The 17,658-nt window shown below is 44.1% G+C and overlaps 1 protein-coding gene across 2 annotated transcripts in view; it reads left to right on the top strand.

The window, feature by feature from the left end:
• Positions 1-17,658, top strand: part of drosha (drosha ribonuclease III) — a 146,999-nt gene that overhangs the window by 29,022 nt on the left and 100,319 nt on the right. For both annotated transcript variants that reach the window (XM_041861997.2, XM_041861996.2), the window contains exons 20-21: positions 65-124; positions 16,311-16,410. In XM_041861997.2, coding sequence (XP_041717931.2) covers positions 65-124; positions 16,311-16,410 — 160 coding nt within the window. The remainder of the gene's footprint in view (positions 1-64; positions 125-16,310; positions 16,411-17,658) is intronic.

Here is a 17,658-nt window from a genome sequence, read left to right as displayed (position 1 = left end):
GAGACCTCTCTCTCCTCTCTGCCTTCATGTCTCTTTCTTAATCTCTTTTTCTCTCTCTCTTCAGAATCAATCACAACGAGCGGCTGGAGTTTCTCGGCGACGCTGTCGTGGAGTTTCTCACCAGGTGAGATTTACGTCCGTCAGCTCCCTCGCTCTTTTTCTCTTTCTTTGACGGACGCCTCCGCTAATCGAACATGGCGACAATTCCCCCTCTCCTCCCCCCCTCCCCTCTCCTTTACTCTAGCCTGTGATTTCCCCCTAATTGGGTATTCGGTTGTAATTTCACTGTAGCTCTTTTCATAGGGCCTGCTGAAATTCTCCATGACAACTAGCAATTAGCTATGAGAATGTTGCGTGTGCTATTGACTGAGTCACTCCCAGGTGAGAGGAGACCGCTGTGGTCCATGCACCACTCAGCTTGCACTGCCACACCACTAATTACATGGTTCTATTATTACTACGCTGACTTAGTCAGTCAGTCGCTACAACTCTACCTAGCTACCTCTGCTGCATCCCAAATGGCACCACTTATCATTATTATTATTATTATTATTATTATTATTATTTTATTTATTTATTTAACCTTTATTTAACTAGGCAAGTCAGCTAAGAACTAATTCTTATTTACAATGACGGCCTACCAAAAGGAAAAAAGGTCTCCTGCGGGGACGGGGGCTGGTATTAAAAATATATAAATACAAGAAATAAAATATAGGACAAAACACACATCACGACAAGACACCACAACACTACATAAAGAGAGACCTAAGACAACCACATAGTATTGCAGCAACACAACATGGTACAAACATGATTGGGCACAGACAACAGCACAAAGGGCAAGAAGACACCAATACATCACGCGAAGCAGCCATAACTGTCAGTAAGAGTGTCCATGATTGAATCTTTGAATGAAGAGATGGAGATACAACTGTCCAGTTTGGGTGTTTTTTGCAGCTCGTTCCAGTCGCTAGCTGCCGCAAACTGAAAAGAGGAGCGACCCATGGATGTGTGTGCTTTGGGGACCTTTAACAGAATGTGACTGGCAGAACTGGTGTTGTATGTGGAGGATGAGTGCTGCAGTAGGTATCTCAGATAGGGGGGAGTGATGCCTAAGGTTTGTTTTATAAATAAGCTTCAACCAGTGGGTATAGAGTGCAGTGATGTGTCCTATAAGGAGCGTTGGTGGCAAATCTGATGGCCGAATGGTAAAGAACATCTAGCCACTAGAGAGCACCCTTACCTGTCGATCTATAAATTACATTTCCGTAATCTAGCATGGGTAGGATGGTCATCTGAATCAGGGTTAGTTTGGTAGCTGGGGTGAAAGATGAGCGATTAAAATAGAGGAAGCCAAGTCTAGATTTAACCTTAGCCTGCAGCTTTGATATGTGCTGAGAGAAGGACAGTGTACCGTCTAGCCATACTCCCAAGTACTTGTATGAGGTGACTACCTCAAGCTCTAAACCCTCAGAGGTAGTAATCACACCGGTGGGGAGAGGGGCATTCTTCTTACCAAACCACATGACCTTTGTTTTGGAGGTGTTTAGAACAAGGTTAAGGGCAGAGTAAGCTTGTTGGACACTAAGAAAGCTTTGTTGTAGAGCGTTTAACACAAAATCCGGGGAGGGGCCCAGCTGAGTATAAGACTATCATCTGCATATAAATGGATGAGAGAGCTTCCTACTGCCTGAGCTATGTGGTTGATGTAAATTGAGAAGAGCGTTGGGCCTGGGATCGAGCCTTGGGGTACTCTCTTGGTGACAGGCAGTGGCTGAGACAGCAGATGTTCTGACTTTATACACTGCACTCTTTGATAGAGGTAGTTAGCAAACCAGGCCGAAGACCCCTCATAGACACCAATACTCCTTAGCCGGTCCACAAGAATGGAATGGTCTACTATCAAAGTCAATAAAAATAGCAGCACAACATTGCTTAGAATCAAGGGCAATGGTGACATAATTTAGGACCTCTAAGGTTCCAGTGACACATCCATAACCTGAGCGGAAACCAGATTGCATACCAGAGAAAATATTATAGACATCAAGAAAGCCAGTCAGTTGATTGACAAGTTTTACTAACACTTTTAATAAACAGGGCAAAATAGAAATTGGCCTGTAACAGTTAGGATCAGCTTGATCTCCCCCTTTAAATAAAGGACGCAGCCAAGCAGTGGGAACCTCCCCAGAGAGGAGAGAAGTTAAAAAGTTCAGAGATAGACTTGGCGATGATAGGGGCTGCAACCTTAAAGAAGAAAGGATCTAAACCATCTGACCCAGATGGGGTCAAGTTTAAGGAGCTCCTTTAGCACCTCAGACTCTGTGACTGCCTGCAGGGAGAAACTTTGTAGCGGGGCAGGGGAAGAAGAGGGAGGAGCATCGGGGCTAGTCGCATTAGAAGGGCTGGGAGATGAGGAAATGTTGGATGTGCAAGGAGGCATGGCTGAGTCAAATAGGAATCCTGACTTAATGAAGTGGTGATTAAAGAGCTCAGCCATGTGCTCCTTGTCAGTAACAACCACATCATCAACATTAAGGGACATGGGCAGCTGTGAGGAGGAGGGTTTATTCTCCAGGTATTTAACTGTTTTCCAGAACTACTTAGGGTTAGACCCACAGAGAGAGAACTGCTCCTTAAAGTAACTAACTTTGGCCTTCCGGATAGCCTGAGTGCACTTATTTCTCATTTGCCTGAACGAGAGCCACTCAGCCTGAGTATGCGTGTGCCGAGCCTTTCGCCAAATGGAGTTCTTGAGGTGGAGTAACTCTGCCAGATCACGGTCGAACCAGGGGCTGAACCTGTTTTTAATTCTCATTTTCTTTATGAGGGCGTTTAACAATACCTCTAAAAATATAGTGTGCCTTGGTCAAAAGTAGTGCATTATATAGGGAATATACTACTATTTGGGGACTAAGCCTTCGTTTGGATAGATAGAAAGGTAGAGGGAGAAATGCCTGGGCTAGCCCAGTAGAGGTCATAAGGTCGTTTTTGCACGTCACACCATATAAGCCTCACTGGGAGTCAGAGACAGGTGAGCTGAGGGATGCACCGTTCGTTTTCAAATGAAAACCTTCATAAGGATGAGTTATTTTTTACTCCTCCCCGTTTCACATTTTTAACTGTTTGTTGTTCGAGACGCGAGCAGGTAATTTATTTCACCCGTCCTAATATATGGCCTTGAAAATAACTAGTCTCGACTGCAAGAGTTTGACTGTAATAGGACATGACCATTAGAAGTTTTGGCTGTGTTATGCAGAGGATGGGCTAGCTTCCAAATTGCACCCTATTCCCTTTATAGTGCAGTATTCAGACCCCTTGACCTTTTCCACATTTTGTGACGTTACAGCCTTATTCTGAAATGGATTATTGTTTTTTCCTCTCATCAATCTACACATAATGACAGAGCAAAAAAAAAGTGTTTTGACATTTTTGCTAATTTATTACAAAATAAAAGTATTCAGACTCTTTACTCAGTACTTTGTTGAAGCACCTTTCGTAGCGATTACAGCATTGAGTCTTCTTGGGTATGACGCTACAAGCTTGGCACACCTGTATTTGGGGACTTTCTCCCATTCTTCTCTGCAGATCCTCTCAAGCTCTGTCAGGTAGGATGGGGAGCATTGCTGCACAGCTACTTTCAGGTCTCTCCAGAGATGTTCAATCGGGTTCGAGTCCGGGCTCTGGCTGGGCCTCTCAAGGACATTCAGAGACTTGTCCCGAAGCCACTCCTGCATTGTCTTGGCTGTGTGCTTAGGGTTGTTGTCCTGTTGGAAGGTGAACCTTCACCCCAGTCTGAGGTCCTGAGTGCTCTGGAGCAGGTTTTCATCAAGGATCTCTCTGTACTTTGCTCCGTTAATATTTTCCTCGATCCTGACTAGTATCCCAGTGCCTGCTGCTGAAAAACATCCCCACAGCATGATGCTGCCACCACCATGCTTCACCGTAGGGATGGTGCCAGGTTTCCTCCAGACGTGACGCTTGGGATTGAGGCCAAAGAGTTAAATCTTGGTTTCATCAGACCAGATAATTTAGGTGCCTTTTGGCAACTCTAAGCACGGACTGTCATGTGCCTTTTACTGAGGAGTGGCTTCCGTCTGGCCACTCTACCATAAAGGCCTGATTGGTGGAGTGTTGCAGAGATGGTTGTCCTTCTGGAAGGTTCTCCCATCTCCACAGAGGAACTCTAGAGCTCTGTAAGAGTAACCATTGGGTTCTTGGTCACCTCCCTGACCAAGGCCCTTTTCCCCCGATTGCTCAGTTTGGCCAGGTGGCCAGCTCTAGGAAGAGTCTTGGTGGTTCTAAACTTCTTCCATTTAAGAATGATGGAGGCCATTGTGTTCTCGGGGAGCTTCAATGCTGCAGAAATGTTTTGGTACCCTTCCCCAGATCCGTGCCTAGACACAATCCTCTCTCGGAGCTCTACGGACAATTCCTTCGACCTCATGGCTTGGTTTTTTCTCAGACATGCACTGTCAACTGTGGGACCTTATATAGACAGGTGTGGGCCTTTCCAAATCATGTCCAATCAATTGAATTTACCACAGGTTGACTCCAATCCAGTTGTAGAAACATCTCAAGGATGATATATGAAAAATGTATGCACTCACTGTCAGTCGCTCTGGATAAGAGCATCTGCTAAATGACTAAAATCAAAAATGGTCAATGAAAAAGGATGCACCTGAGCTCAATTTCGAGTCTCATAGCAAAGGGTCTGAATACTTATGTAAATAAGTTATTTCTGAAAACCTGTTTTCGCTTTGTCATTATGGGGTATTGTGTGTAGATTGCTGAGGAATTGTTGTCATTTAATCAATTTTAGCATAAGTCTGTAACGTAAGTGTGTAAAAAGTGAAGGGGTCTGAATACTTTTTGAAGGCACTGTGTGTATATATATATATATGTGTGTGTGTGTGTGTGTGTGTGTGTGTGTGTGTGTGTGTGTGTGTGTGTATATGTGTGTGTGTGTGTATGTGTATATATACAGTGGGGGAAAAAAGTATTTAGTCAGCCACCAATTGTGCAAGTTCTCCCACTTAAAAAGATGAGAGAGGCCTGTAATTTTCATCATAGGTACACGTCAACTATGACAGACAAAATGAGAAGAAAAAAAATCCAGAACATCACATTGTAGGATTTTTAATGAATTTATTTGCAAATTATGGTGGAAAATAACTATTTGGTCAATAACAAAAGTTTCTCAATACTTTGTTATATAGCCTTTGTTGGCAATGACACAGGTCAAACGTTTTCTGTAAGTCTTCACAAGGTTTTCACACACTGTTGCTGGTATTTTGGCCCATTCCTCCATGCAGATCTCCTCTAGAGCAGTGAAGTTTTGGGGCTGTCGCTGGGCAACACGGACTTTCAACTCCCTCCAAAGATTTTCTATGGGGTTGAGACTGGCTAGGCCACTCCAGGACCTTGAAATGCTTCTTACGAAGCCACTCCTTCGTTGCCCGGGCGGTGTGTTTGGGATCATTGTCATGCTGAAAGACCCAGCCACGTTTCATCTTCAATGCCCTTGCTGATGGAAGGAGGTTTTCACTCAAAATCGCACGATACATGGCCCCATTCATTATTTCCTTTACACGGATCAGTCGTCCTGGACCCTTTGCAGAAAAACAGCCCCAAAGCATGATGTTTCCACCCCCATGCTTCACAGTAGGTATGGTGTTCTTTGGATGCAACTCAGCATTCTTTGTCCTCCAAACACGACGAGTTGTGTTTTTACCAAAAGTTATATTTTGGTTTAATCTGACCATATGACATTCTCCCAATCCTCTTCTGGATCATCCAAATGCACTCTAGCAAACTTCAGACGGGCCTGGACATGTACTGGCTTAAGCAGGGGGACACGTCTGGCACTGCAGGATTTGAGTCCCTGGCGGCGTAGTGTGTTACTGATGGTAGGCTTTGTTACTTTGGTCCCAGCTCTCTGCAGGTCATTCACTAGGTCCCCCGTGTGGTTCTGGGATTTTTGCTCACCGTTCTTGTGATCATTTTGACCCCACGGGGTGAGATCTTGCGTGGAGCCCCAGATCGAGGGAGATTATCAGTGGTCTTGTATGTCTTCCATTTCCTAATAATTGCTCCCACAGTTGATTTCTTCAAACCAAGCTGCTTACCTATTGCAGATTCAGTCTTCCCAGCCTGGTGCAGGTCTACAATTTTGTTTCTGGTGTCCTTTGACAGTTCTTTGGTCTTGGCCATAGTGGAGTTTGGAGTGTGACTGTTTGAGGTTGTGGACAGGTGTCTTTTATACTGATAACAAGTTCAAACAGGTGCCATTAATACAGGTAACGAGTGGAGGACAGAGGAGCCTCTTAGAGAAGAAGTTACAGGTCTGTGAGAGCCAGAAAACTACTTGCTTGTTTGTAGGTGACCAAATGATTATTTTCCACCATAATTTGCAAATAAATTCATTACAAATCCTACAATGTGATTTTCTGGATTTTTTTCTCTCAATTTGTCTGTCATAGTTGAAGTGTACCTATGATGAAAATTACAGGCCTCTCATCTTTTTAAGTGGGAGAACTTGCACAATTGGTGGCTGACTAAATACTTGTTCTCCCAACTGTATGTATGTATGTATGTATGTATGTATGTGTGTGTATGTATGTGTATATATATATATATATATATATATATATATATATATATATATATATATATATATATATACATACATACATACATACAGTGGGGAGAACAAGTATTTGATACACTGCCGATTTTGCAGGTTTTCCTACTTACAAAGCATGTAGAGGTCTGTAATTTTTATCATAGGTACACTTCAACTGTGAGAGACGGAATCTAAAACAGAAATCCAGAAAATCACATTTCATGATTTTTAAGTAATTAATTTGCATTTTATTGCATGACATAAGTATTTGATCACCTACCAACCAGTAAGAATTCCGGCTCTCACAGACCTGTTAGTTTTTCTTTAAGAAGCCCTCCTGTTCTCCACTCATTACCTGTATTAACTGCACCTGTTTGAACTCATTACCTGTATAGAAGACACCTGTCCACACACTCAATCAAACAGACTCCAACCTCTCCACAATGGCCAAGACCAGAGAGCTGTGTAAGGACATCAGGGATACAATTGTAGACCTGCACAAGGCTGGGATGAGCTACAGGACAATAGGCAAGCAGGTGAGAAGGCAACAAATGTTGGCGCAATTATTAGAAAATGGAAGAAGTTCAAGATGACGGTCAATCACCCTCGGTCTGGGGCTCCATGCAAGATCTCCCCTCGTGGGGCATCAATGATCATGAGGAAGGTGAGGGATCAGCCCAGAACTACACGGCAGGACCTGATCAATGACCTGAAGAGAACTGGGACCACAGTCTCAAAGAAAACCATTAGTAACACACTACGCCGTCATGGATTAAAATCCTGCAGCGCAAGCAAGGTCCCCCTGTTCAAGCCAGCGCATGTCCAGGCCCGTCTGAAGTTTGCCGATGATCCAGAGGAGGAATGGGAGAAGGTCATGTGGTCTGATGATACAAAAATAGAGCTTTTTGGTCTAAACTCCACTCGCCTTGTTTGGAGGAAGAAGAAGGATGAGTACAACCCCAAGAACACCATCCCAACCGTGAAGCATGGAGGTGGAAACATCATTCTTTGGGGATGCTTTTCTGCAATGGGGACAGGACGACTGCACCTTATTGAGGGGAGGATGGATGGGGCCATGGATCGCGAGATCTTGGCCAACAACCTCCTTCCCTCAGTAAGAGCATTGAAGATGGGTCGTGGCTGGGTCTTCCAGCATGACAACGACCCGAAACACACAGCCAGGGCAACTAAGGAGTGGCTCCGTAAGAAGCATCTCAAGGTCCTGGAGTGGCCTAGCCAGTCTCCAGATCTGAACCCAATAGAAAATCTTTGGAGGGAACTGAAAGTCCGTATTGCCCAGCGACAGCCCAGAAACCTGAAGGTCTGTAAGGAGGAGTGGGCCAAAATTCCTGCTGCAGTGTGTGCAAACCTGGTCAATACCTACAGGAAACGTATGATCTCTGTAATTGCAAACAAAGGTTTCTGTACCAAATATTAAGTTCTGCTTTTCTGATGTATCAAATACTTATGTCATGCAATAAAATGCAAATTAATTACTTAAAAATCATACAATGTGATTTTCTGGATTTTTGTTTTAGATTCCGTCTCTCACAGTTGAAGTGTACCTATGATAAAAATTACAGACCTCTACATGCTTTGTAAGTAGGAAAACCTGCAAAATCGGCAGTGTATCAAATACTTGTTCTCCCCACTGTATATGTGTGTGTGTGTGTGTATATGTATATATATATATATATATATATATATATATATATATATATATATATATATATATACATATATACTGCTCAAAAAAATAAAGGGAACACTTAAACAACACAATGGAACTCCCAAGTCAATCACACTTCTGTGAAATCAAACTGTCCACTTAGGAAGCAACACTGATTGACAATAAATTTCACATGCTGTTGTGCAAATGGAAAAGACAACAAGTGGAAATTATAGGCAATTAGCAAGACACCCCCAATAAATGACTGGTTTTGCATGTGGTGACCACAGACCACTTCTCAGTTCCTATGCTTCCTGGCTGATGTTTTGGTCACTTTTGAATGCTGGTGGTGCTTTCACTCTAGTGGTAGCATGAGACGGAGTCTACAACCCACCCAAGTGGCTCAGGTAGTGCAGCTCATCCAGGATGGCACATCAATGCGAGCTGTGGCAAGAAGGTTTGCTGTGTCTGTCAGCGTAGTGTCCAGAGCATGGAGGCGCTTCCAGGAGACAGGCCAGTACATCAGGAGACGTGGAGGAGGCCGTAGGAGGGCAACAACCCAGCAGCAGGACTGCTACCTCCGCCTTTGTGCAAGGAGGAGCAGGAGGAGCACTGCCAGAGCCCTGCAAAATGACCTCCAGCAGGCCACAAATGTGCATGTGTCTGCTCAAACGGTCAGAAACAGACTCCATGAGGGTGGTATGAGGGCCTGACGTCCACAGGTGGGTTTTGTGCTTACAGCCCAACACCGTGCAGGACGTTTGGCATTTGCCAGAGAACACCAAGATTGACAAATTCACCACTGGCGCCCTGTGCTCTTCACAGATGAAAGCAGGTTCACACTGAGCACGTGACAGACGTGACAGAGTCTGGAGACGCCCGTGGAGAACGTTCTGCTGCCTGCAACATCCTCCAGCATGACCGGTTTGGCGGTGGGTTAGTCATGGTGTGGGGTGGCATTTCTTTGGGGGCCGCACAGCCCTCCATGTGCTTGCCAGAGGTAGCCTGACTGCCATTAGGTACCGAGATGAGATCCTCAGACCCCTTGTGAGACCATATGCTGGTGCGGTTGGCCCTGGGTTCCTCCTAATGCAAGACAATGCTAGACCTCATGTGGCTGGAGTGTGTCAGCAGTTCCTGCAAGAGGAAGGCATTGATGCTATGGACTGGCCCGCCCGTTCCCCAGACCTGAATCCAATTGAGCACATCTGGGACATCATGTCTCGCTCCATGCACCAACGCCACGTTGCACCACAGACTGTCCAGGAGTTGGCGGATGCTTTAGTCCAGGTCTGGGAGGAGATCCCTCAGGAGACCATCCGCCACCTCATCAGGAGCATGCCCAGGCATTGTAGGGAGGTCATACAGGCACGTGGAGGCCACACACACTACTGAGTCTCATTTTGACTTGTTTTAAGGACATTACATCAAAGTTGGATCAGCCTGTAGTGTGGTTTTCCACTTTAAGTTTGAGGGTGACTCCAAATCCAGACCTCCATGGGTTGATAAATTTGATTTCCATTGATAATTTTTGTGTGATTTTGTTGTCAGCACATTCAACTATGGAAAGAAAAAAGTATTTAATAAGATTATTTCATTCATTTAGATCTAGGATGTGTTATTTTAGTGTTCCCTTTATTTATTTGAGCAATATATATATATTTTTTTTGAGTTTCTTCAAAGTAGCCACCCTTTGCCTTGATGACAGCTTTGCACGCTCTTGGTATTCTCTCAACCAGCTTCATGAGGTAGTCACCTGGAGGCATTTCAATTAACAGGTGTGCCTTGTTCATTTGTGGAAATTTTTTCCTCAATGTATTTGAGCCAATCAGTTGTGTTGTGACAAGGTAGGGGTGGTATATAGAAGATAGCCCTAATTGGTAAAAGACCAAGTCCATATTATGATAAGAACAGCTCAAATAAGCAAAGAGAAACGACAGTCCATCATTACTTTAAGACATGAAGGTCAGTCATGTCCTTTTGCAGTCGCAAAAACCATCAAGCGCTATGATGAAACTGGCTCTCATGAGGACCACCACAGGAAAGGAAGACCCAGAGTTACCTCTGCTGCAGAGGATAAGTTCATTAGAGTTACCAGCCTCAGAAATTGCAGCCCAGATAAATGCTTCAGAGTTCAAGCAACAGACACATCTCAACATCAACTGTTCAGAGGAGACTGCGTGAATCAGGCCTTCATAATAATATGCCATTTAGCAGACGCTTTTATCCAAAGCGACTTACAGTCATGCGTGCATACATTTTTTGTGTATGGGTGGTCCCGGGATCCCCCCCGTCGAATTGCTGCAAAGAAACCACTACTAAAGGGCACCAATAAGGAGAAGAGTCTTGCTTGGGCCAAAAAATGTGAGCAATGGACATTAGACCGGTGGAAATCTGGCCTTTGGTCTGGAGTCCAAATTTGAGATTTTTGGTTCCAACCGCCGTGTCTTTGTGAGATGCAGTGTAGGTGAACGGATGATCTCCGCTTGTGTAGTTCCCACCATGAAGCATGGAGGAGGTGGTGTGGGGGTGCTTTGCTGGTGACATTGTCTTATTTATTTAGAGTTCAAGGCAGACTTAACCAGCATGGCTACCACAGCGTTCTGCAGCGATACGCCATCCCATCTGCTTTGGGCTTAGTTTACATTTACGTCATTTAGCAGACACTCTTATCCAGAGCGACTTACAAATTGGTGCATTCAACTTATGATAGCCAGTGGGACAACGACCCTATTATTTATATATAAATATATATATTTTTTTATTAAACGTTGGGGGAGGGGGGGTTAGAATGATTTACTTTTATACTATTCCAGGTATTCCTTAAAGAGGTAGGGTTTCAAGTGTCTCTGGAAGTTGGTCAGTGACTCCGCTGTCCTGGCATCGTGGGGGAGCTTGTTCCACCATTGGGATGCCAGAGCAGCGAATAGTTTTGACTGGGTTGAGCGGGAACTGTGCTTCCGCAGAGGTAGGGGGGCTAGCAGGCTAGAGGTGGATGAACGTAGTGCCCTTGTTTGGGTGTAGGGTCTGATCAGAGCCTGAAGGTAAGGAGGTGCCGTTCCCCTCACAGCTCCGTAGGCAAGCACCATGGTTTTGTAGTAGATGCAAGCTTCAACTGGAAGCCAGTGGAGTGTGCGGAGGAGCGGGGTGACATGAGAGAACTTGGGAAGGTTGTACACCAGACGGGCTGCAGCGTTCTGGATAAGTTGTAGGGGTTTAATGGCACTGGCAGGGAGCCCAGCCAACAGCGAGTTGCAGTAATCCAGACGGGAGATGACAAGTGCCTGGATTAGGACCTGTGCCACTTTCTGTGTAAGGTAGAGTCGTACTCTGCGGATGTTGTAGAGCATGAACCTGCAGGATCGGGTCACCGCTTTGATGTTAGCGGAGAACGACAGGGTGTTGTCCAGGGTCACGCCAAGGTTCTTTGCGCTCTGGGAGGAGGACACAATGGAGTTGTCAACCGTGATGGCGAGATCATGGAGCGGGCCGTCCTTCCCCGGGAGGAAGAGCAGCTCCGTCTTGCCGAGGTTCAGCTTGAGGTGGTGATCCGTCATCCACACTGATATGTCTGCCAGACATGCAGAGATGCGATTCGCCACATGGTTATCAGAAGGGGGAAAGGAGAAAATGAATTGTGTGTCGTCTGCGTAGAAATGATAGGAGAGACCATGTTAGTATATGACAAAGCCAAGTGACTTGGTGTATAGAGAGAATAGGAGAGGGCCTAGAACTGAGCCCTGTGGGACACCAGTGGTGAGAGCACGTGGTGCGGAGACAGATTCTCGCCACGCCACCTGGTAGGAGCGACCAGTCAGGTAGGACGCAATCCAAGAGTGAGCAGCGCCGGAGATGCCCAACTCGGAGAGGGTGGAGAGGAGGATCTGATGGTTCACAGTAGTGTGAGTATCATGGGACTATCATTTGTTTTTCATCAAGACAATGAGCCAACACACACCTCCAGCCTGTGTCAGGGCTATTTTACCAAGAAGGAGTGTGATGGAGTGCTGCATCAGAGGACCTGGCCTCCACAATCACCCGACCTCTGACCAATTTAGATGGTTTGGGATGAGTTGGACCGCAGAGTGAAGGAAAACCAGCCAACAAGTGCTCAGCATATGTGGGAACTCCTTCAAGACTGTTGGAAAAGCATTCCAGGTGAAGCTGGTTGAGAGAAAGCCAGGAGTGTGCAAAGCTGTCATCAAGGCAAAGGGTTGCGATTTGAAGAATCTCAAATATAAAATATATTTTGATTTGTTTAACACTTTTTTTGACCGTCTAGGCATAGTTGAAAGAAAAAGCCATATCTCAGACTGCCCATTTTAATATTCTCTTTTTATTGGCCTGTCTGAGATATTGCTTTTTCTTTGCAACTCCACCTAGAAGGTCAGCATCCCGGAGTCACCTCTTAACTGTTGACGTTGAGACTTGTTTTTTGCGGGTACTATTTAATGAAGCTGCTAGTTGAGGACCTGTGAGGCGTCTGTTTCTCAAACTAGACACTAATGTATTTGTCCTCTTGCTCAGTTGTGCACTGGGGCCTCCCACTCCTCTTTCTATACTGGTTAGAACAAGTTTGCGCTGTTCTGTGAAGGGTGTAGTACACAGCGTTGTACGAGATCTTCAGTTTCTTGGCAATTTCTCGCATGGAATAGCCTTCATTTCTCAGAACAAGAATAGACTTACGAGATTTAGAAGAAAGTTCTTTGTTTCTTGCCATTTTGAGCCTTTAGTCGAACCCACAATTGCTGACGCTCCAGCAGAAGAGCCAGTTTTATAGCTTCTTTAATCAGCACAACAGTTTTCAGCTGTGCTAACATAATTGCAAATGGGTTTTCTAATGATCAATTAGCATTTTAAAATGATCAACTTGGATTAGCGAACACAACGTGCCATTGGAACACAGGACTGATGGTTGCTGATAATGGGCCTCTGTACGCCTATGTAGATATTCCATAAAATATCTGCCGTTTCCAGCTACTATAGCCATTTACAACATTAACAATGTCTACACTGTATTTCTGATCAATTTGATATTATTTTAATGGACAAAAAATTGCTTTTCTTTCGAAAACAAGGACATTTCTAAGTGACCCCAAACTTTTGAACTGTAGTATATGTTTGGACACATCTAGTCATTCAAGGGTTTTTATTTTTAGTATTTTAATTTTTTTTACGTTTACTCTTTTTATTGTCCGGTCTCATCACGAACAGCCACATACTGTACAGTCATGGTCAACATTTTTGAGAATGACACAAATACTAACTTTCACAAAGTCTGCTGCCTCAGTTTTGATGATGGCAATTTGCATATACTCCAGAATGTCATGAAGAGTGATCAGATGAATTGCGAAGTCCATCTTTGCCATGAAAATGAACTTAATCCCCAAAAAACATTTCCACTGCATTTCAGCCCTGCCACAAAAGGACCAGCTGCCATCATGTCAGTGATTCTCTCGTTAACACAGGTGAGAGTGTTGACGAGGATAAGGCTGGAAATCACTCTGTCATGCTGATTTGAGTTAGAATAACAGACTGGAAGCTTTAAAAGGAGGGTTGTGCTTGAAATTATTGTTCTTCTTCTGTTAATCATGGTTACCTGCAAGAAAACACGTGCTGTCATCATTGCTTTGCACAAAAAGGGCTTCACAGGCAAGGATATTGCTGCTAGTAAGATTGCACCTAAATCAACCATTTATCGGATCATCAAGAACTTCAAGGAGAGAGGTTCAATTGTTGTGAAGAAGGCGTCAGGGCGCCCCAGAAAGTCCAGCAAGCGCCAGGACCGTCTCCTAAAGTTGATTCAGCTGCGGGATCGGGGCACCACCAGTGCAGAGCTTGCTCAGGAATGGCAGCAGGCAGGTGTGAGGCAAAGACTTTTGGAGGATGGCCTGGTGTCAAGAAGGGCAGCAAAGAAGCCACTTCTCTCCAGGAAAAACATCAGGGACAGACTGATATTCTGCAAAAGGTACAGGGATTGGACTGCTGAGGACTGGGGTTAAGTCATTTTCTCTGATGAATCCCCTTTCCGATTGTTTGGGGCAAGGTGAGTGCTACCATCAGACAAGGTGAGCGCTACCATCAGTCCTGTGTTATGCCAACAGAAAAGCGTCCTGAGACCATTCATGTGGGGGGTTGCTTCTCAGCCAAGGGAGTGGGCTCATTCACAATTTTGCCTAAGAACACTGCCATGAATAAAGAATGGTACCAACACATCCTCCGAGAGCAACTTCTCCCAACCATCCAAGAACAGTTTGGTGACGACCAATGCCTTTTCAAGCATGATGGAGCACCTTGCCATAAGGCAAAAGTGATAACTAAGTCGCTCGGGGAACAAAACATCGAAATGTTGGGTCCATGGCCAGGAAACTCCCCAGACCTTAATCCCATTGAGAACTTGTGGTCGGTCCTCAAGAGGCGGGTGGACAAACAAAAACCCACAAACTCCAAGAATTGATTATGCAAGAATGGGCTGCCATCAGTCAGGATGTGGCCCAAAAGTTAATTGACATCATGCCAGGGCGGATTGCAGAGGTCTTGAAAAAGAAGGGTCAACACTGCAAATATTGACTCTTTGTATAAACTCAATGTAATTGTCAATAAAAGCCTTTGACACTAATGGAATGCTTGTAATTATACTTCAGTATACCATAGTAACATCTGACAAAAATATCTCATAACACTCATAACAAAGCAATGGACAATGCATTCTAGAAAAACGGTTGTATATAAATACACTGAAGCACGAAATAAAACAATCTCTCAGCATGTTGGTAGACTTTCATTGTTGACTTAGATGCTGATTTATTAATACAAATGTTCATGTCTAGAAAACAAGATATTTAAAGTATAATCAAATCAAATATTTGTCACATGCTTCGTAAACAACAGGTGTAGACTAACAGTGAAATGCTTACTTACAACAATGCAATATTTTCTCTAGATATCTTTGTTGCACAATTAAAGATCAATACACTGCATTTCAAACAGTCAGGAATAATATAATAAATTCAGGGCCTGTGAAATGATAGCAAAGCTAAATATAAGCCTTCTACAACCGTACCCACTAATAATTGTATTATTTTATCGAACTAGTTTATTCACCTTTTTTTCCAATAATCACTGATCTGGCTTTCAAATCGGTCTATGAAAATGCCCTTTTTGTTAGAAATTTTACCAGAACCATTCACAATGCACACCCACTAATAATGACCAACTTCTTATAGCAGACTTTATAGAAACTGAATACCAGTCTTTTGAGCACAAGCCCAAGTTCTAGTGAGTAGCCAGTTAAACATTCGATTTGAAGTCTAGCCAACTTGGATCTATTTGCTTGTTAACAGTTTAGAACACTTTAACTGTTATGAATACACCCTCCATTCCATCTCCAGCTATTTTTAACAACAACCTTTTCAGTTTGTTCAGATATTGAAATCAATTGGCCTACCTGATAAGAAAATGCTTATTTCTCAGAATGAGAACGACTTGCTAATTATTTATATAAATGTGTCTCTTTATGCTCATTGTACATTTATAAAACACAAACTAGACAGCTAGCACATAAATCTGTGACTAAAATACTGCTAGGGGTTTGTGGTCCCGCAGTGCAGCGCGCGACAAACTGAGCATGAATTTTCCACAATCATGTTCATTGATACTCTCGTTTTAGTAGGGTCTTCTCTGTTCTACATTTTGGGAGTTGAAACATAAAAATGGTATCATTAGAAAGGTTATTTTCTCACCTATTACAGTAAAATAATGTCTAAGTGTTTCGGTGTCCATATGACCGATTCTGTTCTCCCCCCAAAAAATGATAACCTTGATTCTGCGATACAGGCATTTGAAACATTGCGTTAATTAAATATACCGCCCAGCCCTAACTGTGCCCCATGGTCAGCCATTTTGGATATAACACGTTTTTGGTTGCCTGCACACAGCTGGTTACCTGTGAGATTGTGACCCATCGTCAGCCGTCTTGGATCTTACGGCTCTGTTTGTATGTGTTTCCTGTCTCCACAGTGTCCATCTGTACTACCTGTTCCCCAGTCTGGAGGAAGGAGGGCTGGCAACCTACAGAACAGCCATCGTACAGAACCAACACCTGGCCATGCTCGCCAAGGTGAGACTTGTACCCTTTTTATGGACAGTTTCCAGGACACCGATTTAACACTAATCCAGGACTAGGCTTAGTCTGTGTCTGGGAAACCGACTCATAGTGCAATACTTTTGAACAGGGCCAATGGGGATCTGGTCATGTAGTTCACTATGTAGGGCAAGATTCCCCAACTGGAAGCCCACGGTTAATTTTATTTGGCCTCCCAAGTTTTCTGAGACCCCCCTCAAAAAAAAAAAAAAAAAAGGGTTTTGAATTGTTTTATTGTTGGACATACAGTGAGGGGAAAAAAGTAATCAAAGAAATGATCAGTCAATAATTTTAATGGTAGGTTTATTTGAACAGTGAGAGACAGAATAACAACAAAAAAATCCAGAAAAACGCATGTCAAAAATGTTATGAATTGATTAGCATTTTAAGGAGGGAAATAAGTATTTGACCCCCTCTCAATCAGAAAGATATCTGGCTCCCAGGTGTCTTTTATACAGGTAACAAACTGAGATTAGGAGCACTCCCTTTGAGTGCTCCTAATCTCAGTTTGTTACCTGTATAAAAGACACCTGTCCACAGAAGCAATCAATCAATCAGATTCCAAACTCTCCACCATGGCCTAGACCAAAGAGCTCTCCAAGGATGTCAGGGGCAAGATTGTAGACCTACACAAGGCTGGAATGGGCTACAAGAACATCGCCAAGCAGCTTGGTGAGAAGGTGACAACAGTTGGTGCAATTATTTGCAAATGGAAGAAACACAAAAGACCTGTCAATCTCCCTCGGCCTGGGGCTCCATGCAAGATCTCACCTCGTGGAGTTGCAATGATCATGAGAACGGTGAGGAATCAGCCCAGAACTACACGGGAGGATCTTGTCAATGATCTCAAGGCAGCTGGGACCATAGTCACCAAGAACACAATTGGTAACACACTACGCCGTGAAGGACTGAAATCCTGCAGCGCCCGCAAGGTCCCCCTGCTCAAGAAAGCACATATATAGGGCCGTCTGAAGTTTTCCAATGAACATCTGAATGATTCAGAGGAGAACTGGGTGAAAGTGTTGTGGTCAGATGAGACCAAAATCGAGCTCTTTGACATCAACTCAACTCGCCATGTTTGGAGGAGGAGGAATGCTGCCTATGACCCCAAGAAGACCATCCCCACCGTCAAACATGGAGGTGGAAACATTATGCTTTGGGGGTATTTTTCTGTTAAGGGGACAGGACAACTTCACCGCAACAAAGGGACGATGGACGGGGCCA

Source organism: Coregonus clupeaformis, chromosome 34 (assembly GCF_020615455.1).
Source record: "Coregonus clupeaformis isolate EN_2021a chromosome 34, ASM2061545v1, whole genome shotgun sequence".
Classification (NCBI taxonomy): domain Eukaryota; kingdom Metazoa; phylum Chordata; class Actinopteri; order Salmoniformes; family Salmonidae; genus Coregonus; species Coregonus clupeaformis.
The sequence above is the reverse complement of the archived record's forward strand: the minus strand, read 5'-3'. Positions and strand labels throughout refer to the sequence as shown.